This window comes from Amphibalanus amphitrite, unplaced genomic scaffold, assembly GCF_019059575.1.
Source record: "Amphibalanus amphitrite isolate SeventyFive unplaced genomic scaffold, NRLGWU_Aamphi_draft 000000F_arrow, whole genome shotgun sequence".
In the NCBI taxonomy this organism is placed as follows: Eukaryota; Metazoa; Arthropoda; class Thecostraca; order Balanomorpha; family Balanidae; genus Amphibalanus; species Amphibalanus amphitrite.
The window spans coordinates 3,368,769-3,396,505 of record NW_024881498.1 but is presented as its reverse complement, the minus strand read 5'-3'; the positions used below and the strand labels follow the sequence as shown (position 1 = coordinate 3,396,505).

The window sequence follows — 27,737 nt, the reverse complement described above, 5'->3', positions numbered from 1 at the left end:
ATATTCAGCGGACAACAGGCTGACCGTCACAGCCGCCGAATCGGGCGGTCACCGACACTGTCTCTGGTAATCTGGGCACGCCGGTGGCACTGAATGTGACGCCGCCCCATGGCCGTCACTTCCCACCACCGTGGGAAGTGACATTCTTGAAGTTGACATTCTGAGAGCCCAGCTCGTCTGAGACTGAAATAGACCGCGGAACAGTGTCCAATACCGATAATGGATGAAATTTGAAACTTGAAAGCTTCATTTTTATCCCTCCAACAATCCACCTGTGCTCCAATGTTTTGATTCAACGCTGTGGCACTCGTCACCAGGCCATCTGAAGTGATTCTGCACACATTTTGGTGAGTGTTGACATTTCCACAGAGATGATCCGCTCATTGACTGCGACTGGCAGTGCTCACTGCTCACTGAGGACGCTGGGCGATAACGGCTCCCGGCGGCGACTGACCGGTAATCACGCGGTGGCGTTCACCCGTGCAGGCGGCTTCTGTCCGCGGTTCCGCCGAATGCCGATCAGGGTGACGCGGTCCGAACCGTGTGTAGTTCGCGCCGACCCCTGTCCGGCTGGGGTCGCGGAGCTCGGAACAGGATAGTACCGCAGGTCAGAGCTGTACTACGCGGCTAAACGGCTGTCAACACATCCATCCAGCTGTCATCACGCACGCCGCACATCCATCAGCCCGCTCCTGTTGATGGGACCGGATGGGAGATAGGTAATCCACTGGTGATGGGTGAGCTGGCCGGTGATGGGATTGGAGGCTGCTTTTGGCCCGGCGGGTCTGCTAAAGGTATACGATGGCAGGTGGGCTTATGAGACACAGATAGCTGAAGGTTCCGACCGGAGTCAGTATCTGCGGCGGTCGCTGTGTCTAGTGTCGGTCGCGTCGCTAGCTGCAGTGTGGCGGTGCTTGCATTGCATCGCACCATTCGATCCCTGGTCAGTGTGTCGCGCCTGTCAGCAGCAGTGTCGGTGTCGCGCCAGTCAGCGGCAGTGTCGGTGCGTCGCGGCACGTCGGTCAGTGTTGACTGTTGGTGTCAGTGTTCTTTCAGCGTCCTGTGTTGTCTATGTCAGTGTCGGTGTCAGTGCTGGTGCTGCACCGTTTGGTGTCAGTGTCAGCGGAGTCATTGTCGCTCTAGCCGGTGTCAGTGCCGCCGGTCCGGTGTCGGCGGTTCGGTGCCGGTGTCGGCGGTCCGGTGTCAGTGCCGGTGTCAGTGCCGCCGGTCTGGTGTCGGTACCGGTCGCCGGTGTCAGTGTCGGCGGTCTGGTGTCAGTGCTGGTGTCAGTACTGCCGGTCCGGTGCCGGTGTCGGTGTCGCTGTGCCCGGTGTCAGTGCCGCCGGTCCGGTGCCGGTGTCGCTGAGCCCGGTGTCAGTACCGGCGGGTCGTGTCGCGCCAGTAGCGCCGTCTGCCGCCGCCGCCCGCCCGGCCCGGCCGTATGAGAGGCGGCGCCGGCGGCCGGCGCGCCAGTCGCGGCCTGGCCGCGGCGCCGGCACACCACGATGCCCGGTGGCCGCGAATTGGCCGTGCTGAGCCGGCGGCTGCTGTCGGGCAGCCCGCGCCCGCAGGCGGCCGCCGCCCTGCCGCGGCCCCTGGAGGCGGCGCGCCCGTTCGCGCAGATCCCGCGGCCGCGCCGGCCCGACGGCGACCACCTGGCTGACCTGGCGCGCGCCGGCGGCCCCAGCCGGCTGCACGAGCTGGTGGACGGCCGGCACCGGCAGCTGGGCGGCCTGTTCGTCGAGTCGATCCAGGGCGCCGAGGTGGTCTTCGTGGCCGACAGCGAGCTGATCCGACAGGTGCTGCAGCGCGACGCGGCGTGCCCGCAGTTCCTGGTGCCGCAGGCGTGGACCGTCTTCAACCAGCTGCACGGCTGCCAGCGCGGCCTCTTCTTCATGTGAGTACCGCACGACAGCCGGGGACTGGTGCCATGGTGACCCGCGCTGGGCCGGAGGGTGGGACCCTGCGTTGTGATCTTATAGGATTTTTTTCGAATGATATTTATCTTTCGAATGTGCGATTTTATTTATTTGAGCTATCATGCATTTTGTCCTTCCAATGCATGCTGTTAAATTTGTTAAACTCCGGCGCATGGGTCCCAATGGCTTGTTGTCCCCAGCAATCTCACCTCAGTCTTCAAGAGGGCATATCTTGACTCGAGTTAGATACTACCGACTGTATGATTGCGTTTAACTTTCACCGCCTAGCTAATATGAATGACATAATTTATAAATGTACATGACATAATTTTATATGTGTTAAGAGTCACGTCAATTTTGCAACCTATATTAGTACACTCACCCAACACAATCCACATCGTCAGGACATGCACATTGTGTCGCTTGTGTGCTGCTAAACATCAATAGTCGACTGTTCGATAAGTGCATTCTGAGCGTGTATTGCTGAACGTCTGAGCTCGGCGCCGTATTGCCGCCGTGCTCACTGTCCATTGCCCAACCGATAACCAACCTGTAGTAAAGAGCCAGTATAGCCTACGAATATATTCAAAAAACAATTAGAAATAATTAAGCGGACCGGTTTCGTCTATCAAAGACTTCTTCAGCGCTTTTTCAAAAACGTAGAACAAGTTATTGAAAAAGAAAACGCTGAAGAAGTCTTTGATAGACGAAACCGGTCCGCTTATTTATTTCTAATTGTTTTTTGAATATATTCGTAGGCTACTGGCTCTTTACTACATACCTGTCCAATATATCTACAATAACAAGCCTCTTTCAAGATTAGACTAACCTCTTCCCGAGTTCGGGGTTTCAGATGCCTAACACTGGCGAAAATGGGCACATGTTCATTCAGTTCAGAGCTGGATCTGACTATGATTCAATCGGATCCGAGCTCGAGATCCGTGAGATCTCCATTTTCTCATATTCAAGCCTTCGTCTCGTGCTCCGTGGGTAGCTACATCGGTACATTGTTATATGTGTTGATGCCCTGATGCTCTGTTTACATATCCCTATATATCTCGCTGGAATAATTTACTACATGTAGTTTTGAATTGCTTTTGTCCATCGGCTCATTTAGTTGATTCGACGTCAATGCTAGCTGCACGGCGAATTTTTCAGCCATCTCGCTGGATTTGTAATACATGACCCAGCTGTTCTTGGTATTGCTTTTTCATATTTTCCTTGTACCCGTTTTGCTTTAGTTTCATTCACGCGACTTTTACGGAAGGTCTTGCCGACGGAAAAACAAACCGAAAAGGCGTAGGCCGGATAGCCATTACTCAGAGCTGGTGGAGGATCTGCTCACATGAGTGCAGCTGTTCCGCCGCCTCAGCTGCACTCAGTTCAGCTCAGAGGCGGCCCGGGTCTCTGACTGCGTGGGGAGTGGTCTCCCCGGCCGCCCTGGTCGCTGCTAAAGACATCAGGCCGGCCCTGCCAGTCGGTCGGCCGGTGCGGTGTGGTGCGGTGCGCACCTCTCGGCAAAAACGCCGCCCTCCACGTGGGTAAACATCGGCGCAAGGTCGATCAAGGACGCAGTGGGCGCGGCCCAATGCCAGGGCCGACCGGCTTCCACAGCCCCATCTCGCTCCGGCCGCCGGCAAAAACCGGGTGCGTGTGGCGGCGCAGCTGCCGCGCCTCCAGCTGATATCGGAGGCACAGGTGACGGGCACTAATGGACGGGCGTGTCAGCTGCATACAGTGAAAAAGCTCGCAGTCGGACATGTTCAAGTCATCGATATTAATGTATCGTTAGTACTGCAGTGTTGGTATCGTTCTGCAACGCGCGGCCCCGACATTCACGGAAGCACGGGCAGATCGACTGGTCCTTTATAATCCTTTACTCAGTGAGCAGTGAGCGCACGGATGATCGACATACATCAGCATATGGCAGAAAGCTTTGTTGATGATAGGTGCAACAAGCGCACGTTTATCTTTTGTGTTGGAACACCAGAACTCGACAGCTTAGGTAATTCCCATACGGGAGAACCCTGTTGCTTTCGTCGGCCGCTCTCCGTCGACGCAGAAGACTGATGAATATGGGGCGATCCATTCTGAGGTCGCATATCTTCGGTCCGGTCCACAACGTTCCTACCTGGGCTCGGAATGCTGCGAAGGCCTGGAAAGGGACGCCCAGTTCCAAACTGGGCGTGCGCCCGGGGCGAACCCCACTGGACGCCGGCGTGCCGGCCTTGGGACTTGGGAGCCAACCGGGCCCATTCGCGGACCATCCTCAACCCATAGTTACCTCTTCAAGGGTACCCCGGTCCGCAGAAAAAGGCCGGCCGAAATTCGGCCGGCGGTGACGAGGGCTCAGACAACTGGTCGGCGCTGTCTCCGGGCCGACGGGAGCTGCTGCCGGGGAAGGGGAGGGGGCCACCGCCGGGACGGGACGGGGAGGGGAGCGGAGCGACGGCTCCCGTTGGTTGGGCGGTCCGTCGTCCGCGCCGGTCCGGCAGTCGGCACTGGTCCGGTCCTGGAGGCTATACCGGGACTGTGCGGAGGCAGACTACCCTGTCAGTCTCCCTGAGCAGAGCGTCCTCGCTATGAGGGGACGGAGCCGAGCTCCGTTAGAGCAGCCGTCAGCTGGAGTCGGCGGGGACCCTGCGCTCCCCGGCGCCGGGCTAACTGCCGACAGCGATCCTCCTCCCCGGCGCCAGGCGGGCTGGCTGCCGACAGGGGAACCCGCGCTCCCCGGCGCCGGGCGGGCTGCCGACAGCGATCCTCCTCCCCGGCGCGCCGGGTGGGCTGGCTGCCGACAGGGGAACCCGCACTCCCCGGCGCCAGGCGGGCTGGCTGCCGACAGGGGAACCCGCGCTCCCCGGCGCCGGGCGGGCTGGCCGGTCGCGGCGCCCGTCACTGGTGTGTCAGCGCAGACGGACCGGCGCCGTCAGTAGGGGAATGTGGGCACAACAACGCGCCGCGCGGCACCCGAGGCAGCCTAAACAGCGCCGGACAGTGCAGCGGGCCAGCCTAAACAGCCGGACAGCGGGTTAGCCTCAAACAGCGACGGACAGCGGGTCAGTCTCAAACAGCACTGGACAGCGGGCGAAGCATCAGCTGACCGGGTCGACCGACATCAGCGGCTGCATCTGCAGGATGTTGAATGGCAGGGTGCTGGCATAAGTCTGGGAGAAAATATGATTCGATCTGTTTGGTGAACTTCGTCTTATTACGTTTTCTGGTTCTGTGTCTTCTTAGCGTTCGAGTCGGTGCTCTAATAGCGTTATATCTTCCGATAATCAATCACGCAACTTTAATAATGGGTTTGATAAACTCGCCATAATGGGTTTGGTCTCCTACGAACCGGGACGTCTCTTGACTCTTATAAGCCTAGTGCTGGAATGATTGTTACCGCTGTTACAGCTGATCCAATCTGACCCAGCCGCGGCACACTGTGAACAAATAACGAAACTGGACAAAATAAATGTTTGTTGAATGACATTGCGTACCTACTTCGCATACAATTATATTTCAAAGGAACGTATGCGGCTGTTGATATGAGGAAGGGCTGGGTTACGGGTGCCGGAGCTATTCATACGGCGGAGTGGCACCGCCTGGGCACACGGAGTCGCCCTCGGCCTCCGAGTCCCACCCTACCGCCGTCCTCTGCCGTTGCGGCCCGCTCCCGCCGTCGCCCCGTTCCGGTTCTGGGACGCTCATCAAGGTGCGTGGTTTGGACGGGGCGGGGCGGCGTCGCTCCCCGGCCCGCCTGGCAACAGGCAGACGCCGCCGAGCGCGGCTGCGCGCCTCGACCTTCGAGTGTCCTGTGCGCGGCGCCGGCGGCCGGTCCCACCTGGCTGCACGCGGCTGCCACTGCGAGCAGCCCCGGCCCGGCTCGGTCCGACTGCAGCGTCCTTCCGTCGGCCGGAGACCGGCAGCTGCCGGAGGAATCTCCCGGGAGACGGGCCAGCGGCGGCCGGCAGCGGGTCACCGGGCCACAGTGCGCCGCGCCGCCGCCGCCACAAAAACAAACACGCCACACCGGCTCACGTGGCCGGATCACGCGCGTGCAGCGTCCGTCACGTGGCCGTGTGCGCCGGCGGGGTCTCTGACCACCGCGGCTGGCCACTGACCGGCCGATGACCGTCCGACAGCCGTCCGTTACCATAGCGTCTGACGGGGCGCCGCGCCGTCGGTCCTGGCTCTCGTCGTCCGGTCTCTGCCGGTCAATTTATCGCGCCCGACCCGAGAGGGCTCCACTGCGCGTGGTCATATAAAGACACGCTCCGAGAGGTTTCCATCGTGTGAGCTCATTCAGGCCACCACCGGCGGTGATAGACCTAACATGACATGACAGTCTAGTGAGTAGTGACCCCAGGGGGACGGAGCCTCGGCCGCCCACCCTGTCCGCCAGTAACTGAACGCGTCGACCCGGAGCGGTCAGTCAGCCTGTCTGCTGCGTCGGGTGCTGTGTCAGACTGGGTTTGTCGGTGTCTGCCATGGGCCTTTGTGTCGGATGTCGAGTTCGCTGGTAGGTCCAGTCAGGCAGCTTGCAGTTTGTCCACTGTTAAGTCGGTGGGTGTATAGTCGACTACAGAATGATGTTCCACTTTTCATAGGCAATTATTTGCCTGGAGTGGTAGGCTGTGCCGCATCACACGGGCTGAGTTCACAAATTATAGCTTTGTCCCAATGCTCACGATCGACACGCTTAATTGCGTGATAAACGGCACAACTTAGCGCTCCGGTCAACTGATAGCTTCTGAGGAGTAGAACATCATTCTGTAGTCGACCGACTGTCAATCCGTCGAGTCGACTGACGGACCGGAGTGTTTGGATGGTGAACTGACAGACAGACTGGGATGATGTGGACGGGCGGTGACACGTGAACGCCCGGGTGGGCGATTCCGTGCTGCGTACCACGTCCCTTTCTTACCTCGTCATTGCACGTGTCTGACGGACATTGGCGCGTGCCACTCGCCAGTCGCCGCGCCGGGCCTGTCGACTCCCACCGGGTCAGAGCCGACTGACTTGGCGCCGGCCGGCAGGGGCCTCATCTGCTAGCCGACTCCTGCCTAGTCGGACCCGCTCTGCTAGCCGACTCCTGCCGAGTCGGGCCCGCTCTGCTAGCCGAGTCGGGCCCGCTGTGTCAGCGAGGCTTCTATGGGCTCGGTAAGGTCAGTCGGGTGACAGGGCGACGTCCGACCCACCACCTGACTGCAGCGATATTGTGTCTGTCACGGACCCGGGGTTGATACTTGATGCGACTCCTGCAGACTCAGCTCACCTGCAGGAACAGGGGTGGATCCAGGAAAACTCCAAGGGGAGGGTCATGAATCGAAGTGGTGCCCCTACCTATACCCAAAATAAAAAAACTCAACGGATTTCGTCCACTTAATTTTGGTGGTGCCCCCATTTTCAGTTTTTTTTATTTATTTTTTTATTTTTAGTCAGTATCTTAACTCTTACCCACAACCACATTTACCAATTGTAAGCAAGTATATATGAATGTGTTATGTGTATATATGTTGTGGACGCTGAGTAGTGAGTACTTACCAGGAACGTTATCAGGTAAGCGAATCGTTGTCAGTCCGACGAACTTGACCCTGGCGTCTAAAGGGTCTGTCCTTGACACTTCAGGCTTGTCAGGGGCACCAAAGTCCTTCCAGGGACACCACAAACCTGTCAGGGGCACCTACGGCCTTGTAGGGGCGCCACAGACCCGCCAGGAAGCAAGGGCACCACAGGCCTGCCAGGAAGCAGGGGCACCACAGGTCTAGCAAGTATACACGACAGGCCTGTCAGGGGCACAACGGGCCTGTTGGGCCCATGAGCACCCCTAGGGGTGTAGCAAGGGAATGGAAGGGAGGGGGGCGTGGTACGCACTGCTGCATCGTTGCGGTTCATCAACCACCGCAGTCCGCTGTCGTTCAGCTGGTTGTAGAAGAACAGAGCTATTTGCTGCTGTAATGAACTCGATAGTAGAGCTGGTAGAACAGGGGAGCTTGAGAGTCTTGGAAAAGATCCCGAGAGAGGTCTAGAGAGAGATCCAGGTAGTGATGAAGATGAGATCCTGAGATAGATGTATGGATCCACCTGGTAGGGATGTAGGTATCCAGATAGAGATCTTGAGATGTAAGTCTAGATCCACCTGAGAGAGAGAGAGATGTAGATCTCCACCTTGCGTACAAATACATCTGATGGAAGATGCTTTTTGATTTAGGCACTTGATGATTCTGTTCATTGTATAGACTATGATGCACGAGATGCTTCTTCACTGCTCGGATTAGGGATGACGGGATCCGATCAGCTGGGTTTGCGGCACAGATGGGCAGGTGAAGGACAGGGCATTCGAAGTCCCGATGACCACTGCCAAACTTATGGGTGGTAATTACATTGATTAATTGAATGTGATCATTCGTCCAGTCACCCATTCCTATATCTCTGGCCTCCCTATTACGAAAATTGCCCACTTAGTTCGTATTAGCGTTGCTAGTTTAATTGCCCTCGAGAATCATTAGCTTGACTGCCCAACCTGAGTTCTGCTTAACTCCTATCGGCCTTATCCTAAGATTTGTCCTTCATCATTCTTACGCTCATCCACACAAAGCATTTGCCCTCCATTCACTCGCCCCAATCGATTTAGCAGCCCCCGAAATTCCCTCCGATAGTGTTAGGTGTCTGGCTGACGACGATCTCCCCGGCGAGATAAATGTCTCTTTCCGAAATCCATATGCATGCTCCGCTAACCGGCGACAAAGATACTTATCGCAGGGCCGTCCAGAATAATTGCACAAATATCCACCCTACTAATTTATGGGATTCACTACACGTCCGATAGACTTATGGTACACACATACACGATTTATATCCGACTTATCTCTCTACCGGGAGAGATTACCTATGCCCTCTTCCGGTCCGCGTGTAACATTCCCGTTCACGACCCAGGGACCACAGTTCATATCCTGGAACTATCCTTAAACCATGGGATTTACTCTTCAAGGCCTTACGTGTCCTGGAGTACATTCTTCCCTCCCCTGAGGCTGTCCAGTACCGATCAAAGTACCTTTACGAAATAAGTATGAGGACTTATCCGGGACACTACGGCTCAACTTATCCGCCCTTTGGGTGACTCACCCCTGACCTTCGGCTTACTGCCTTTGGCATAACTTACTCTCCACTGCACTGTGCCAATCTTCCCCTTCCCCCTGCCGTAGAAACCTCTCACTGCCTTCTCACCCAGTGTTACCTAAGCGGGAAAATTAACAGTGGCCGGTACCACTGGCGGAAAACGTGCATATGCCCTGCGTACGTGACGGTGTGTCCCTCTTAACATTCCGGTCTGGACGTGGGTTTAGAGAAGTGCATCTGTGTCTCATACAGTCATGCTGGTAAACGTTACGCCATAGGAGACGGGCAAACAAGCCGTCTGTGCCTCACAATGCCCTGTGCCAATATTGGTGGAATAATTATTGGCGCTAACTCGCAAGAACACGAATAACAGAAACGCATTATTTATCCAAACCAAATCGTAATCTCAAGTCATAACTTCTGCTGCACACGTGAATCCAACCATCAGTTCTCGTATACAATCCTAGTAGACCTTGAACCGCTCTTGATTTAATCAGATGATCTAGAACCAATTAGTACGCACCGATCTGCCGTCTGGTTGTGATCCACCGTATCATAGTGAATTACTGAATGCTCAAACGGAAATGACTCCTTGAAACTCGTTCGATAGCTTCTGACGGGCTACTAGTTACCTATACAAATTATCTTTATAAAGTGCCAGAACATTGTCATAGGGGTCCCTAGCCTTTCATAGAAAATCTAATTTAAATCATCCTATTAGCAGTAACCAATGCACATCAAACGAACTGCAGTCCTAGATATCATATAGCATGTCATATTTAAAATTATGCATTAACTGTTTACGTTCTTATCCCGTTGCAACTTTCCACAACTAACCATGTTTCTATACGATGACCTTCACCTACCGCACGCGCCCCAATTACGGCTAACCCACTGCCCCTGTTGTGGCTGCTCCTCGCGCCCTCTGGCGGCTCAACGCCCGCGTCGGGGACGACGAATGCCACGGCCGCCGGCCGGCGCCGCGTCGACAGCGTCAGTCACAGCCACGCCGTTATGGGCGCGTCAACACTCGCGGTACAGTGCTCGTGCGTGTTTTCTCTTCTGGCCGGGTAGATTCACCGGATGTGTCAGTGAGTGTGAATCTGATAAAATATCGCTGCAATATCTCCCCGTTCGACATCTCATCGGTTCCGTTCTACGTAAGTTTTCTTTAAATAACTTCTTTCCCCATTTAATCGTTTCCCAACAAAGATGATCTCTTCTAGTATTTATTCTACAGAAGCACAACGATCGGTACCTATATTAGTCGCATATTAGTTCTAACCACAAGCAATTCTATGTACATCTACCTATTACTCGACATTTCGATGACGCAAAGTACAGGACCATCTCAAGTCGCAAAGTGTCAGACCGTCGACCTCAAACCACTACTATCAACTCTGCACCTAAGTAACAGAAGAAATTCCGCCGTAAGCTCAAGCATTCGTATCTTGTCGAAAATCATAACTCATAGCCATATTCATAGATCGATTGCATGAATCAGTCGCCACCTTAAACCATTACATTCCTTTCAACCGTATTTACCTGTTCAATAATTGATTTCGACTCGCAATTAACTCCTACAGCAATATTACCAATGATTTCGCAATGCAACCTTTAGTGAGTACAGCCTGAATCTACACCCTTAATTTCACAAACGTTCCAACCTCAATTCGCACCTGCTCTTTTCTTCAACTGCTTCCTCTTCTCCATACGGTTGACTTTCAATTCATCAACTTCGGGTTCGGCGACTTGTGCCAGTCTACCAGCTTCACAATTTAAGAATTATCAAATCCCCACGTTGGGCGCCATTATTTGTAGCAAGGGAATGGAAGGGAGGGGGGCGTGGTACGCACTGCTGCATCGTTGCGGTTCATCAACCACCGCAGTCCGCTGTCGTTCAGCTGGTTGTAGAAGAACAGAGCTATTTGCTGCTGTAATGAACTCGATAGTAGAGCTGGTAGAACAGGGGAGCTTGAGAGTCTTGGAAAAGATCCCGAGAGAGGTCTAGAGAGAGATCCAGGTAGTGATGAAGATGAGATCCTGAGATAGATGTATGGATCCACCTGGTAGGGATGTAGGTATCCAGATAGAGATCTTGAGATGTAAGTCTAGATCCACCTGAGAGAGAGAGAGATGTAGATCTCCACCTTGCGTACAAATACATCTGATGGAAGATGCTTTTTGATTTAGGCACTTGATGATTCTGTTCATTGTATAGACTATGATGCACGAGATGCTTCTTCACTGCTCGGATTAGGGATGACGGGATCCGATCAGCTGGGTTTGCGGCACAGATGGGCAGGTGAAGGACAGGGCATTCGAAGTCCCGATGACCACTGCCAAACTTATGGGTGGTAATTACATTGATTAATTGAATGTGATCATTCGTCCAGTCACCCATTCCTATATCTCTGGCCTCCCTATTACGAAAATTGCCCACTTAGTTCGTATTAGCGTTGCTAGTTTAATTGCCCTCGAGAATCATTAGCTTGACTGCCCAACCTGAGTTCTGCTTAACTCCTATCGGCCTTATCCTAAGATTTGTCCTTCATCATTCTTACGCTCATCCACACAAAGCATTTGCCCTCCATTCACTCGCCCCAATCGATTTAGCAGCCCCCGAAATTCCCTCCGATAGTGTTAGGTGTCTGGCTGACGACGATCTCCCCGGCGAGATAAATGTCTCTTTCCGAAATCCATATGCATGCTCCGCTAACCGGCGACAAAGATACTTATCGCAGGGCCGTCCAGAATAATTGCACAAATATCCACCCTACTAATTTATGGGATTCACTACACGTCCGATAGACTTATGGTACACACATACACGATTTATATCCGACTTATCTCTCTACCGGGAGAGATTACCTATGCCCTCTTCCGGTCCGCGTGTAACATTCCCGTTCACGACCCAGGGACCACAGTTCATATCCTGGAACTATCCTTAAACCATGGGATTTACTCTTCAAGGCCTTACGTGTCCTGGAGTACATTCTTCCCTCCCCTGAGGCTGTCCAGTACCGATCAAAGTACCTTTACGAAATAAGTATGAGGACTTATCCGGGACACTACGGCTCAACTTATCCGCCCTTTGGGTGACTCACCCCTGACCTTCGGCTTACTGCCTTTGGCATAACTTACTCTCCACTGCACTGTGCCAATCTTCCCCTTCCCCCTGCCGTAGAAACCTCTCACTGCCTTCTCACCCAGTGTTACCTAAGCGGGAAAATTAACAGTGGCCGGTACCACTGGCGGAAAACGTGCATATGCCCTGCGTACGTGACGGTGTGTCCCTCTTAACATTCCGGTCTGGACGTGGGTTTAGAGAAGTGCATCTGTGTCTCATACAGTCATGCTGGTAAACGTTACGCCATAGGAGACGGGCAAACAAGCCGTCTGTGCCTCACAATGCCCTGTGCCAATATTGGTGGAATAATTATTGGCGCTAACTCGCAAGAACACGAATAACAGAAACGCATTATTTATCCAAACCAAATCGTAATCTCAAGTCATAACTTCTGCTGCACACGTGAATCCAACCATCAGTTCTCGTATACAATCCTAGTAGACCTTGAACCGCTCTTGATTTAATCAGATGATCTAGAACCAATTAGTACGCACCGATCTGCCGTCTGGTTGTGATCCACCGTATCATAGTGAATTACTGAATGCTCAAACGGAAATGACTCCTTGAAACTCGTTCGATAGCTTCTGACGGGCTACTAGTTACCTATACAAATTATCTTTATAAAGTGCCAGAACATTGTCATAGGGGTCCCTAGCCTTTCATAGAAAATCTAATTTAAATCATCCTATTAGCAGTAACCAATGCACATCAAACGAACTGCAGTCCTAGATATCATATAGCATGTCATATTTAAAATTATGCATTAACTGTTTACGTTCTTATCCCGTTGCAACTTTCCACAACTAACCATGTTTCTATACGATGACCTTCACCTACCGCACGCGCCCCAATTACGGCTAACCCACTGCCCCTGTTGTGGCTGCTCCTCGCGCCCTCTGGCGGCTCAACGCCCGCGTCGGGGACGACGAATGCCACGGCCGCCGGCCGGCGCCGCGTCGACAGCGTCAGTCACAGCCACGCCGTTATGGGCGCGTCAACACTCGCGGTACAGTGCTCGTGCGTGTTTTCTCTTCTGGCCGGGTAGATTCACCGGATGTGTCAGTGAGTGTGAATCTGATAAAATATCGCTGCAATATCTCCCCGTTCGACATCTCATCGGTTCCGTTCTACGTAAGTTTTCTTTAAATAACTTCTTTCCCCATTTAATCGTTTCCCAACAAAGATGATCTCTTCTAGTATTTATTCTACAGAAGCACAACGATCGGTACCTATATTAGTCGCATATTAGTTCTAACCACAAGCAATTCTACATCTACCTATTACTCGACATTTCGCAATTTCAATGACGCAAAGTACAAGGACCAGCTAAAGTCGCAAAAGTGTCAAACCGTCGACCTCAAACCACTACTCTCAACTCTGCACCTAAGTAACAGAAGAAATTCCGCCGTAAGCTCAAGCATTCGTATCTGTTGAAAATCATAACTCATAGCCATATTCGTAGATCGATCGCATGAATCAGTCGCCGCCTTAAAACATTATATTCCTATTTCACCGTATTCACCTGTTCTATAATTGATTTTGACTTCACAATTAATTCCTACAGTAATATCACCAATAATTTCGCAATGCAACTTTTAGTGAATTAAGCACGAATCTACACCATTAATTTCACAAACGAATTCCAACCTCAAATCGCACTTGACCACCGCCGATTATAATAAATCGAACGAACCAGTTTGACCAAAGACAATGACATATTCAATGTTGTCACGCATCCTGTCATCAATTTCAGCGTTCGTGACACTGAGCTGCTTATTCAAATTTTAGGATTTCGCTCACGGCCTAATCGTGAATTCCAACGGACAATAACGATTCGCTGGCGACTCTGACATGACCTCGAAATTCAGATCCTAATATGCTACTAGGGTGTCTGGACCAATAAGTTCAAAGTAATTTAAGTTTTCCAATTCCAATTGAGAGTGCATTTTATGGCAACCGAAAATGTTTGGCAGTCGTCACGGCACGGCAAGCTGGGCAGAGGGGGGGGGGGGGTGGGCAAGGATCAGGGATTGAGCAGACTTTTCAACAACACTCACATTCTGGAGTTTCTCTGCGCTTCCGCTTCTCAGTGTGGTCACAAGCGTCGGCGGTTGTCCTCCGGCTCTGGTCGGTCGAACTGAAGAGGCTTCTCGCGGGTGACCCCGGACCGACGGCGGCCTCCAGATGGCGTCTCCGGCTCCGGCTGCAGACTGTGACTCTCGGCTGCTCGACTGTGATTCCCCCTCTGGTTGGGTGGCGCACCCTTTTATAGTTGGGGGGAGGGGTGACTGCCACGCCCTTGCGACGTCATCTTCCTCTGCCTTCTTCTGGTGGGTGGGGCTGTAAGATGGCGCCCTCTGTCCTGTTTAGTCACCTTGCTCCTCTGTGCCTGCAATTTTTGGCCGTCGAATCGTCTTGGTGTTGAGTGCTTTATCATTTTAATAATCGCTGGCATAAAACAATCCCCGAAAGGTTTGTGATTTTCGAGTTTTAATTTTGATTCTTCATTTTCATTTTATTCAAACTTTTGTTTCCTTCCGTTTCGTCTGCCGCCAACGCCCCTGTGACGTCACTCTTGCTCCGCCCACCGTACCGGGGCGTGGCCGTAACGCAGCGCCTTCTTCCTCTGCGGAGATCTCTGGAACTACAGGTCATTGCTTGCGGCTTGTTGTGGAGGTCACCTTCAAGGCGTTCTGCCGGGTCACTCACCCTGGGTTGTTGTACCCCGACAAAGGAGGCTGTGTGCTCCAGCCGGCATCCATCCTTTACACTGCTCCATGATTTGATGACGTATCTTGCTGATCCAGCGCTCCCAGCCGTTATCTGTCCTCGGCGTGGGTCCACGAGCTGTTGACAGTGTTACTGATCCAGCTGTTACTTGTTGGGATTCGAATCGTTCATCCTGCGGTAGCTGTCTCCAAAAGCGCGCGTCTTAATGGGAGTTTAACGGCTGCCCATAGCGAAGACCTCTGGAACTACTGCGTTTTTGCTTGCCATAGGATCTTCCTGGTTGTGCCATTCCCACCATGTGACTCAGCGCGGTGCAGCTGTTGTGGTACCTGACAGAGTACGTGACAAGTGACAGAGTACCTTAACGTGCTCGCTCGCCGCCGCCGCCGGCCGCGGTCCTGACGTAGCTTGTTGACTCAGCTGTGGCTCGACGGTTCGTACTGATGTAGGCGGCATCGTCTTCTCGCAGATGTGTCTACTGCGGCTATTCCCACGGACAGTGCTCGTTGCGGGAGATGGAGAAAAGTGATGTGTGGGGATGGTGGGCCTGGTGACTGGGGGGGGGGGGTGAATAATGAGAGGGGAGGGGAGCGCAGCAGTAGCGCTCCGCTCAGCTGTGCGTCACCCGGTAGCAGCGATGGGTGAGTGAATGGAGGGCTAGGCCTGTGACCGGACTGCGAGGGGGGGAGACTGCCGGACCAAGCCGTGCCGAAAAGATTCTACGTTAAATGTTAAAGATGTAGCGTGCTACAGGGGCAGGGGCACCACAGTCCTTCCAGGGGCACCGCAGGCCTGTGAGGGGCACCAGCGGCCTAGCAGGGGCACCAGTCAACACAGGCCTGCCAGGGGGGCACCACAGACCTGCCAGGGGCACCAGAGGCCTGCCAGGAGCACCACCGACCTCGCAGGGGTAACTTGGGCCTGTCAGGGGCACCACGGGCCTGTCGAGAGGCACTTCAGGCTTTTCAGGGGCACCATAGTCCTCTCCGGGCGCAGGGGTAGCAGGGGCACCAGAGGCCTGCCAGGGGCACTACAGGCCTAGCAAGGGCACCACTGTTCTATCAGGGGCACCACGAGCCTGTCATAGCCAGGCATCTCAGGCTTGTCAAGGCCCAGGGGCACCACAGGTCTGTGAGGGGCACCAGCGACCTAGCAGGGGCACCAGTCAACACAGGTCTGCCAGGGGCGCCACAGACCTGCCAGGGGCACCACAGACCTGCCAGGGGCACCAGAGGCCTGCCAGGGGCACCACAGGCCTAACAAGGGCACCACGGGCCTGTCAGGGGCACCTCAGGCTTGTCAGGGCCCAGGGACACCACAGTCCTTCCAAGGGCACCGCAAGCCTGTCAGGGGCACCAGAGGCCTGCCAGGGGCACCACAGTCCTTCCAGGGGCATTACAAGCCTGTCAGGGGCACCAGAGGCCTAGCAAGGGCACCACAGGCCTGCCATGGACACCACAGGCCTGCCAGAGGCACCACCGGCATTGCAGGGGCGCCTCAGGCCTGTCAGGGGCACCACGTGCCTGCCGGGGACACTTCAGGCTAGAGGTGGCAAAATGTGGACCCGAGGACCCGGTCCAAAGAACCAGTCTGGACCCATATGGGTCCAGACCGGTTCCTGGAAATTTTATGACGGGTCCAACCGGGTCCTGCCATAAACTATACATCTTGCACACTACACATTATTGCAAATATGAAGTGAATTAAGTGAATGTTTATTTGCACACAGTAGCTCATGAGTATTCCCAATTGGAAATAGGCTGTTTTACATGATGCCACTAATGATACCTACAAGTAGTTTGTATTAATTGACTTTTGGGGAACGGGTCCAACTGGTTCCGATTCCAACTAAGACCGGGTCCGACTGGTTCCAGAAAGGTCCAGCCGGGTCTGGTTCGAGTCTGGTTCCCAAAATTTTCATCTTTTGCCACCTCTAGTGACAAGCCTGAAGAGGCTTGTCAGGGGCGTTACAGTCCTGTCAGGGCCCAGGGGCACCAGGCCCGTGGTGTCCCTGCTAGGCCTGTGGTGCCCCTGGCGGTCCTGTGGTGCCCCTGTCAGGACTGTGATACCCCTGATAGGCCGGTGGTGCCCCTGGCAGGTCTTTGGGCCCCCGGGCCTCAAGGGGGGGCCATGACCCATGTGACCCCCCCCCCCCTTGGATCCGCCCCTGTGCAGGAAACTACGCTGGCCGCCGGAGATCACCGCTCTCTGATGTCCGGACCGGAGGCGATAGTGCCGAGTCTCGCCTCGGTGAACGAACGACACTCGATCCGAATGGAGATAACGGGCGACTGAGGACACCCGTGCTGCTTCGGTATCACTGGCCGGCCCAGCAGCTCAGTCCGACTGCCTGACTGGGTTGACGAAGGCCCGAGACGGACCGGATGGCCGGCGGTGGGGCTGGAGCTACAGGGAGCGACTGGACTGCCTCATATCCTGGCTCTCACTGGGATACGCGTAGTGCCGCAGTGTAAACAAGCATTGGTCTGGAATTATCCCTCCGTTATCTATGGACGTGACTGAGCCACAGCGACCGCCCGGCCGAGCGCCTCTCATCTCATGCACTACGGGCCCACAGGACTGGTGGCTAGTTGGATGTTTGGATGGTGAGTGGCGCAGCAGCGCCATTCCCGGTGGCGCACAACGCGCGGCGGCGGCGTCGGGTTCGGCGAATTCGGCGCAGTGGCTCCGGTTTGGGCGCACGGCGGGCGCGGTGACCGATCGGCCTCAGATCGGAGATGTGGGCCGGATGACGCGGCCGCCGGCCGGTTGTTCCGGGACCGGCGACCCCGCCGACCAGCCCGGGCCAGACAGACTGCCGAGACGGCGGCAAGGAACGAATCTCTTGGTGGGCGTCCGGTTGATGAAACAATTTTTCGAGCTCGTAGCTATACCTACGTACAAATTTCAAAAAGGAAATAAAAACATGAAATAAGTTAAAACTAAAAACTATGCCTAAAGGCATCGATAACACTTTTTCATTCATGACTATGTAAAACCAAATCATGCAAGTGGCAACGTTCTTTCTATCTACATGTTGCCAATGAAGTGGTTCCATTTTCAATGGAAGCACCCTCGGTACGTTAAGCGGACTCTCGTCGGCCGCGTTCCCCACGGCCTTGGTCAGCTCTGCACTATGTGCCGTGACTGCAGCTGGAGAACCGCAGCCGACCGGCACGTGCTCGCCGCCTACTCATTGCCATGCAGGTGAACGACCTCCGAGGCGAGAGTTGCATGCGGCTGGCGACCGCCCGCAGCCGCCGCGGCAGACGGACGGATCTGTCACATATAAGGCATGACGGGGAGGGCTGATCACTGATCAGTGGGCCGCGCTGGGGCCTGCTGAGCTGCGCCGAGACAGGTCCTATGATACTGACCGTGTCACGGCACGGCCGAGCCTCTTTATGTGGATATCGAGCCCCTTTATGTGGATATCGAGCCTCTATATGTGGATATCGAGCCCCTTTATGTGGATATCGAGCCCCTTTATGTGGATATCGAGCCTCTATATGTGGATATCGAGCCCCTTGATGTGGATATCGAGCCCCTTTATGTGGATATCGAGCCTCTATATGTGGATATCGAGCCCCTTTATATGGATATCGCCAATCCACGGCACTGGATCATTTCGGCTGGCCGCCGACCTTTCCCATCTCCTCACCCTCAGGCCTATAGGACGGGCGAGCACTGGAAGCACCTGACCATATCTGACCGCTAACCGTCCCCCCTCACCTCTGCAGGACTGGCGAGCACTGGAAGCTGCACTGACCGCTGTCCTTCCCCTCCCCCCTGCAGGACTGGCGAGCACTGGAAGCACCACCGTCGCATCATGAACAACTACCTGCTGAAGCCGAGCGCGCACCGGCACACGGCGGCGTTCAACCAGGTGGTGAGCGGCCTGCTGTCGAGGTGGGAGAACCAGCTGGACGGCAGGGTCACCCGCACGGAGGACGAGCTCTACACCTACAGCGTCGAAAGTGAGTCGGCGCGGACCCTCCGAATGTGACGGCTGGCTGATCCTAGTGTTCAGCAGGTCTCGTTAATCAGTGTTGCTCTATCAGCAATATGAGCCTTCCGAGACTACCCATCCTCATGGGTCCCGGAAATCCCATTTTCCCTATTACACCACCCACAGTTCCTGACGCACGTCAGCGGAATTAAGTCCGAACTCCTAGATGAATCAATTAAAACAACTCGGTGGTAGCTGGGTGGTGGAATGCGCAGCCGGTCGTCGCAGACCGTTGGGCTCCTCGGAGGCACGCGGAAGTGACGGCATGTGGTCAGGGCCGCGGTACCGGTCAGTGGGAGCGGGACGGTCCCTGATTCCCGTCAGTCCGCTCCTCCCCGCAGGCGGGATCAGATGAAGCGTTTGGACCAGCTGTCCAGAGGTCAAATCGCACGGAACTCGTTCTAACCGTTCGGTCACACCCAGAGTTTGACTCGTGTGGAATTCGGCCGAGCACTGAGCTTAACTTCATCGAAGGTACGACATTTCAGCCGCGTCATGGCTGTTTCGAGTACCGTAAGGTGGGGCTATTTGAGACTGTGGGGCTATTTGAGACAGTATTTAAAATTGTTATAAAATAAAAACCGTCTGAAATTTATGCTTAATTTTTGCTCAGGCGATTTACTGCTCGATTCCACACATTCCTGAGCAAAAATATTACTTAAAAATCAAACGCTCTTCATTTTATAGCGATTTGAAATGCTGTCTCAAATAGCCCCACTGTCTCAAATAGCCCCACTTTACGGTATGATCGTTTGATGGACTGGGCAATTGAATGCCGCGACTACAGTATGGCTGAGGTGAAATGGGCACCGTTTGGATCGGTCCGCTCCAGTCGGGGACTCTGAGCGCGGCGGCCGTGCGGCACCCTGCATTCAGTGGCAGACCCTCCACATGGACGGAACACTGCTGTCCGTGTGAGACAGACGACGTGTACCCACTGAGGGCTGCTGGGGTCCGTGGTGCGTCACTGAACGGCGTAGACGGGTTCTCGGAACTGATTCGGAAAACACCGCTCGACGATGGGACTTTTTGTCAGAGAAAGTAGGCATGACCCGCGAGCCACTTAAAATGCGAATCACTCTGTCGCACTTCCGCGTTACGGAGCTCAGATGGGCCATCGATGAGGTTAGATAAAATGGCTGAGAATGGCTACGTATCAGAATAGGGCGAACTTCCTTCAAAATAAACAGATCTCGTGATATCCAAGTAGCTAAACGGGCGTCCTCCTTTCGACTATTTTGTTTCTTGGTGGGTATCTTGCTAACGCTATAATCCACCATCCGAGACTGGATATGTCGTCTTTCATGACGCTCTGCCTTCTACCACTCTCTGCCCTCACCTGGAGGCATCGGCCAATCCTCCTCCCACCCCTATCCCCTCCCCTCCCGCACCCTCGCCTAGCAACACGGTGAGCGGCCGGCACGTGCCCAGCCCCAGCCGCCTCCCCCCCCCCCCGTCTAGGTGTGCGCGTGTGATAGGCGGTGTGCCAGTGATTAAACACGGCCAGTCGCGGGGCGTAACGAAACTGCCATCCCCATGTAGGGTGAGTATCACGAACAGGAAACTAGGATACCGTCGGCAGAGCCAAGCAGACAGTGCAGTGTGCACTAGTTAACAAAATCAGCCGGCCAACTGCCGCTCTCGGCTCTCCGTCCGCCCGTTGTCGAAGTCTGTCTCCGCCTCTGCCTCAGCTCGCCCAGCTGTGTCAGAGCTGGGTAGAAGTCGCTGATTCCCCCATCAGACGACTTTTTGCCGTCGTTTTTGCCGGTGGAGGACCGTTCAGTGTTCGGGCCACGTGCCGATCGGTACCTACATACTACTCTGCGGCGGCCAGCCGACCGGCGGCACACAGCCCAGACCTGCCTCATGTGGTGTGTAACCCTGAGTACCTACGTCAAGGCTGACGCTGTTTATCCTTTTTTCAACGTGTGTGACCTTAACCGTTGAAAAAACGAACTTATAGTCCCCACTCCGTAAACGAATGCGCACGGCATGTCCTCGCATAGTGAAATGGAATGCAGGCAAGACAACTGGTTCACGATACATGAATGGGCTTCTAGATGTTGATCACCTGTTCCTTAATATGTGCTGGTAAAAATTCATGCAGTGGCCGTATAAGCTGAGAAGACGCAGCGACTGAGCAGACAGCACTTACGAACACGGAATATTCGCATTTGTCATTCAGGTCAAAGCCCCTTGGACGCCTCAGAGGCGTATAAGGACTCGTGACATTCGGTGGGCGGCTCTGCGAACGTGATCAGCACGGGCGGCGGGCTGGGCGCCACGGCCGGTGTCGGCAGAGAGCGGGCCTGCCGACCGGGTCAGCGGCCGACTCCCACTGCCGTGCAGGTGGCGCACGGCCCGTGCAGGGTACACGGCAGGTGGGTCGCGGCGGCGACCGGTACAGCTCAGACACGTCTGCCCGGCAGAGGCTGCAGCTCTGTCCGGCTGTATGTAGCTCACAGCTCGCCAGCTCTGTCCGGCGGCGGCTGCAGCTCGCCGATTAGTGCTAACCGGTCATTGGGTCACCGCCGGTCTGAGGGCCCACCCGGCCAGGTCAGCGCCCGGCCCGCCGCTGATTCGGCTGCCGTTTATTCCGTGCAGTGACCCGCTGTCGGGACTGTCCCACCTGCCCGCGATGCTGTGATAGGTATCGCCGGACCGCCACCGACTACTGATCGTCTCACGACTCAGTGGCGCACTGAGTGCATTTCTATCGGTCTGACCTCTGGCGAACGGGTCTCTGTCGGCCGACACCGACCACCGGCGGTCTGACCTCCGGCTGACCTCCGAACCACTGACCCCTGTCGCCGCTGACAGGCGGACAGCTCCGGTGTCTGCTGAGCTGGACCGCCGGACAGGACGGACTATCGCCCGGCGCGTCAGCCCGCCTGCCGTGTCGAGAAAGCTCCGGAGACGCGCCTCAGCTCATCGGTATAACCCGTCTTTCCAAACGGAACCGGATACGGGCGCCGCGGTCCGTGTATCTGATGGCCCGGCCAGTGCGCACTGCGCGCTGCGCAGTTGGAAGTGCGCACTGCGCACCTGACACGGACCGAGCTGCGCGCTGCACGACGTGCATTGACAGACGTTCGATCAGACGTTCGACGTTCGATCAGCCCGGGACGATCTCCGCATACATCACTGAGTGGCCATCAGCTCTACGCCTGCTCAGAGAGCTAGGAAGTGGTCAGCTGCAAGTCATTGACGAGTTTTTGCAAACGCCGATGATGATCATATGCTGCTGAAGCTCACAAGTACAGGCACTCGTTGAGTACCCGGTGGTGACTGGTGGGAGAGTTGAACGTGCTGACTGCTGATATACCGGGTGGCCCAGAAAAAAACGTTCCCAATTTTAAATCAATATTTCTCAGAAAGTGATAAAGATACAACATTGAAACTTCCAATAGTCAATGCGACATATATTTTCAGTGAATTGTATGATTTTCATGTTATTCGGTCAATTACTTTTTAAACGGTTCGTGTTTCTAGCATGCCATGTAAAAATCATTTTTTTGCTCTGATGTTTATCAAAAATATGAATGAACGGGCCACTTCCATCTCGGCACCACGGCCTACAGCCATGACTGCTACTGGCAACTAGTCTCATTGGTGGTTCAGGCCTCAGGGTGACACATTCCCTCTAGCTTTTTTCCTTATTCGGTCGATTTACTATTTGATCTTCTTGAAGGGAGGGCGATCAGCAGTTACCCATGCACCGTGCCACTCGGCTTCGCCTCGAAACAGGACTTGTGTTGAAACGAATGGCATCCATTAACACAACTTTGGCTTAGTATTTGAATATTTGGCACATAAGTGTGACAAAAATATCTAAAATAGCAACACACGCGCTGGTATCATTCACGTTGTTCTATTTTTTTTTTGTATTTTTTCTAACATGGTACGTCTAAGCCAATCATTACTTCCGTTCAACAACGGCAAAAAAAGCAAAAACGTCTTACTTCATTCAACATAAGATTGCTGGCTTGAAAATGATGGTACAGTGTTATAATTTGGCATACCAATGCGCAAAGAAGTGACGCAAACTGGATGAAAATTTTGGCTCGTTATTTGCACTTGAATTTGAGATATAGGCCTCCAAAGTTCGGAACGTTTTTTTTTTTGGCCACCCGGTATGTCACTGAGGCTGCGTCCGGCTGAGATAGCACTGTCGTACCGATGTAAGATGCAGTCACTGATCCCGCATCTTACTGTCACTGGTCCGAAAGTCTCATTTGTGAGAGAGATCTCAATGATAAGTAAGTTGGAGCGGGCGTCTCCTCTGTATGCCTATAAGGCTATACACACTATTGAACGGCAGCATAAGCTAGAATTGTTCTATAGGATATGCCTTCCCCGTAGATTAAGCTACTGCCGGTGAAACGAGTCCCCGCCTGTCGTCACAGAGTGTCGAACGTTGGGTAGTCCCTACCTCCTCCCGTCGCTCGTGCCGCTGCTCGCCCCTCGCGTCGGTCCCTTCCACCGGTACTGTTAGCACCAGTCGGCGATCTCTGGTGTCCTCCGGGTGGCCCCACGGTGGCCTCCGGGCCGTCCCGCTGTCCCCTTCCGAAAACCATAACTGACCTGCTTTCCTTCCCATCCATCAATCTAGTGCGCACGCCCTCGCAGGGGCTCTGCTGGGGGTCAATGCCATGGCGTCGGCTTCAAACATCTGATGACAGTGCCAGTCAAAACTCCAAACCCGAACCTGAGACGGGGGAGGTTTAAACATCCTGCAGCGGCGCCCCGTGGGGGGGGGGGGGTCATCCTGCGGCGTGACCCCGTAGAGGGGGAGCTGTATTCCGTGTCACCCAGGGTCACGTAGTGTCGGGCCGTGTGTCGGTGTCAGCGGACAGTGTCACCTTGACACACGAGGATTGACTCGTGAGGAGCTCCGGTGGCCCCTATGACGACCCTCGGTCTTCAGAGGTAACCCACGTCGGACAATACGGCGCTAATTGAATGGGTGTGGTCAAACAATCGGACTCTTCAACACTGTATGTACAATAGCTTGAAACAATTACCACCGTCACCTAATATTGGACGATTAAAACTGAACGCATCAGCTTAGGTCATCATTGTTCTGACACTGCATTGTTACCTGCAGTGATGCCTGAGCCATGCACGGAGCCCTTTCCCGCTGCATATTGTTGTGTATCGTGATCACTTCTTGACCTCGACGAGCTCATGTGAAGTGACCTTGCAATCTCTCTGTGCTCCTTATCTCTCGCCCTCTCTTCTTCCTCTATTTCTCTCCCTTCCTCTCTCCCTCCATCGCTTCTTCCGGCGCTGTTACTCGTCAACTTCACTGGTGATATAGTAGCCCATATGCCATATGTCCACTGGTGATATAGTTCGCTAACTGGCGCCCCTGCCGGCAGTCATGGCGGCGGTGCTGTTCGGGCCCGGCCAGAGTTTCGGCTGGGTGGACGGCGCGCCCACGGAGGCCACAGACACGCGCCGGTTCGCGGCGCTGGTGCGGCGCATCTTTAGCACCTCGGCGGCGCTGAGCACCACGGACGCGGCGGCGGCCGCGCGCCGCGGCACTCCCGAGTGGAGGGAGTTCGAGCAGGCCGTCCAGGAGGGACTCGACATCTGTGAGTGCCACCAGAGAACGGCCGAGCGTGTGACGGGACAGAGCGGCATTAGCACGGTCTGGGGCTGAGTTTGGTCAAGATATGAATTAGGAGCATATGCATGTGTTCAATTGTGAGCTAGTTTGCACTAACACATTGCCCTGCTGCGGCTGATAGCCGTTTCTCCGCCCGCACTCTGGTGCCCCGTGTGTGTGCTGCCTTCTCCGCGCCCCGCTGACGCCAGCGCCCCTGGCGGTCGCAGGTCGAAACTACGTGGAGCGGAAGCTGACAGAGGTGGAGGCGCAGCTGGCGGCCGGCGAGCCCACCACCGGCATCATCGCCGAGATGCTGCAAAACGGCGAGGATGTCAGCCGCGAGGAGATCGTGCGCATCGTGGCCGACCTGTTCCTGGCCGCCGGAGACACGGTCAGAGCGGCCGCAGGGAGCCGGGAGGGCCCGGGGTGCGAAGACACGATCAGAGCACGGAAGCGGAGTGTGGGGGAGGCCCCGTATGTGGGTAGGAAACTGTCAGACATCATCAATCATCGAACTTTCTAATGTGGTGTGGTAATATCGGTTATTTTCTGTACAGCTGATATTGACGGTAGTTTGAGACTTTGAGTGCCTCGAGTGTGAAGTTTCAATGGTTGAATTTGTTTCTGTAAGCCTCTTGTATCCGTCACCTGTTAACACTGTCGACAGCGACCCCTAGACTGATTTCCTTCTCTCGCTCTGTGCTCAGTTTCCAGCTGTCCCGTTACTCAGTTTTCCCGGTCCACTGAACTCAGTGTTCCCCTCTGGGCGCACAGACGGCGCACAGCACGTCGTGGGCGCCCCCTGTACCCAGTTCCCGCGTTGCTCAGTGTTCGCCTCTCTCCCCTGCACACAGCACCTCGTGGGCCTTTCTGTACCCAGTTCCCGCTCCTGTGTTACTCAGTGTTCGCCTCTCGCCCTGCAGACGGCGCACAGCACGTCGTGGGCGCCTCTGTACCCAGTTTTCCGCTCCCCTGAACTCAGTGTTCCTCTCTGGGCCCACAGACGGCGCACAGCACCTCGTGGGCGCTGTACCAGCTGGGCCGGGACGGGGCGCTGCAGCGCCGGCTGGCGGCGGCCGTGCGGCGCGCGGTGCCGGCCGGCAGTCCCACCATCAGCTCGGAGCAGCTGGAGCGCGTGCCGCTGGTGCGCGCCGTGGTCAAGGAGACACTGCGCCTCTACCCGGTGGCGCCGTTCCTGACGCGGCTCATCCAGAGCGACACCGTCATCGGCGGCTACCACGTGCCGGCCGGGGTGAGTGGATTCAGAGAGTGCCGAGGGCTCGGGGCTGCGAACTGAGAACGATATCCGCCAATATCACTTATCAAGTCGTCATTTAGGCCTGAAGTCATTTAGTCATCCACAACAGTTATTGCAGACTGCCTCTCCAGTAGTGAACATCACAGATTACCTGCCAATGATAAAGTATTCAATCCAACCTTAAATAAGCTGTCTCTCGTTTCTATTCTCCTTTCCACTCCCTCGTCACGCCTTTTTCAACGGACGTGGTCTCTCGCTGAGGTTGTCGTCCTCTTCCAAAGTGAGATAATCAGCTGCTGTGAGCACAAACTTACAGCCATTCTTACAGATCCAGCCACTTAGTACAACGGCCTGCCTCTCCGTCTCCCTCTCCCTCTGACCGCCCTCCCCGCCCGCTCTCCCGCAGACACCGCTCTGCGTGTCACTGTTCAGCTCCAGCCGCGACAGCCGCTACTTCCCGGCTCCGCTGCAGTTCCTGCCGGAGCGCTGGCTGCGCCCGGACGGCCGCGGCGCCGGCGCCGCCGGCTGCCCCGCGCACGGCCAGCACGGCGCGCTGGCCGGCTCGGCGCACACAGAGAGCGGCCTACGCCACCGGCACGCCTGCATGCCGTTCGCCGGCGGCGTGCGCGGCTGTATCGGGAAGCGGGTGGCCGAGCTACAGATGCAGCTGCTGTTGGCGCGGCTGGTGCACCAGTTCCAGCTGGGCACGGAGAACCGGCGGCCGGCCCAATTCGTGATGCGCATGGTGGGAGTCATGTCGGACGAGCTGCAGCTGACGCTGCGGCCCAGGGACGACTGACGAGCGACCAGTAGCGGCGGAAGAGGTGGCTGACTCCCGGGACCGGCTGTGCCAGAGACGGCCAGGCGGCCGGGTGCAGAGCTCGCCCCGCTGAGGGCAGGTCTGGGTCAGAGCTGGTCCCTCAGAGGCCGGTTGGGATCAGAGCTGGTCCAACTGAGGGTCGGCGGCTACCCTGCAGCTGAGGTAGAGTTCGTAATCTGTGTGCGGCAGAGACGGACAGAGCACGGGCGACGTGGACAGCTACGTGCGGTGACCACTGCGCTGGTGAAGGATGCCATGTCGCTGTCTAATATTGAAGAGAAGGTACTAGGAGTGGCTTCGTCAGTGTGCCGCTTTTATCGCACACACCAACGCCAACTAACCGAATTACTGTATACCGCACCGAAGTATGTACAAAAGAGTTGTCTCGACTCGCCTGCTTTTGCAACCACCCGATGTTACCACGCGTTACCGAAGCCGTGTGCCGCTATCTGCCGGACTGACCAGGGTGTTATTGTCAGTCTGCTGGCCGCCGCGTGTCGCCGGAGCGGAGCAGCCCGTGTTGTACCGTTTGTCGACTGGCAGAGGCGTGGACTGTTGTAAGCGATCCTGTTGGAACTCGGAGCGCGCCGTTTGGATGCTGGCGGAGCTGCCTCGACCTGTTATGGGGCAGCGGAATGGTGACGGGGTGGCAACTGTCCACTCGTTTACCCCGTGCGGGACTGGGGACGTGGGGACGGATGTGCTCCGACTGAGAGACATCTGCGCGCCTCTTAGGCGGCGTACAATGTTTGGCTGCTGTTCAATGTTCAGGCGCAGTGGAGTGGACCGCCATAGGGCGACGGGCGACGTCTTGTGCGTGCTGGGGAGCTGTTGTGATACGAGCGTTTGAAGCCGTGCTGTTGTGAAACGCAGCTGTGAATCCAGGGTACATCAGCTTGTTACTGTGCTGTGGTCGTGGCGCGCGTGCGAGTTTGTGACGGGTGCGTGGTAATGTGTGTGAGGAGAGGATAACTGAGTGTGGGACCGAGAGGACAGTGTGAGAGTGGGACCAAGGGGACGGAACACAGAGACCGCACGACAGTCAGTGGCGTCGTTTTGTTTGCTCGTGCTGTGCTGTTGCACCTGTTTTGATAGTGAGGCTTTTTGTTCAATGTCCAGCAAATGGCTAAATAAAAACAAATATGCTTTA

At 55.3% G+C, this 27,737-nt stretch overlaps 1 protein-coding gene across 1 annotated transcript; it reads left to right on the top strand.

Annotated features, from left to right (window-relative positions):
- Positions 1–1,450: 1,450 nt before the first annotated feature.
- Positions 1,451–27,737, top strand: LOC122377649 (cytochrome P450 315a1, mitochondrial-like). The gene is made up of 6 exons (XM_043357977.1): positions 1,451–1,897; positions 18,685–18,866; positions 24,280–24,495; positions 24,737–24,900; positions 25,513–25,761; positions 26,174–27,737. The coding sequence occupies exons 1-6, from the start codon at positions 1,506–1,508 to the stop codon at positions 26,564–26,566; spliced, it is 1,596 nt and encodes a 531-aa protein (XP_043213912.1). The 5' UTR covers positions 1,451–1,505; the 3' UTR covers positions 26,567–27,737.

Excerpts from the sequence above, each read along its gene's own strand:
- LOC122377649 (XM_043357977.1), top strand. The coding sequence starts at position 1,506 with ATGCCCGGTGGCCGCGAATTGGCCGTGCTGAGCCGGCGGCTGCTGTCG. Across the intron at positions 18,867-24,279 it reads CTACACCTACAGCGTCGAAA|TCATGGCGGCGGTGCTGTTC; the intron begins GTGAGTCGGCGC and ends CCCTGCCGGCAG. Across the intron at positions 24,496-24,736 it reads CCAGGAGGGACTCGACATCT|GTCGAAACTACGTGGAGCGG; the intron begins GTGAGTGCCACC and ends TGGCGGTCGCAG.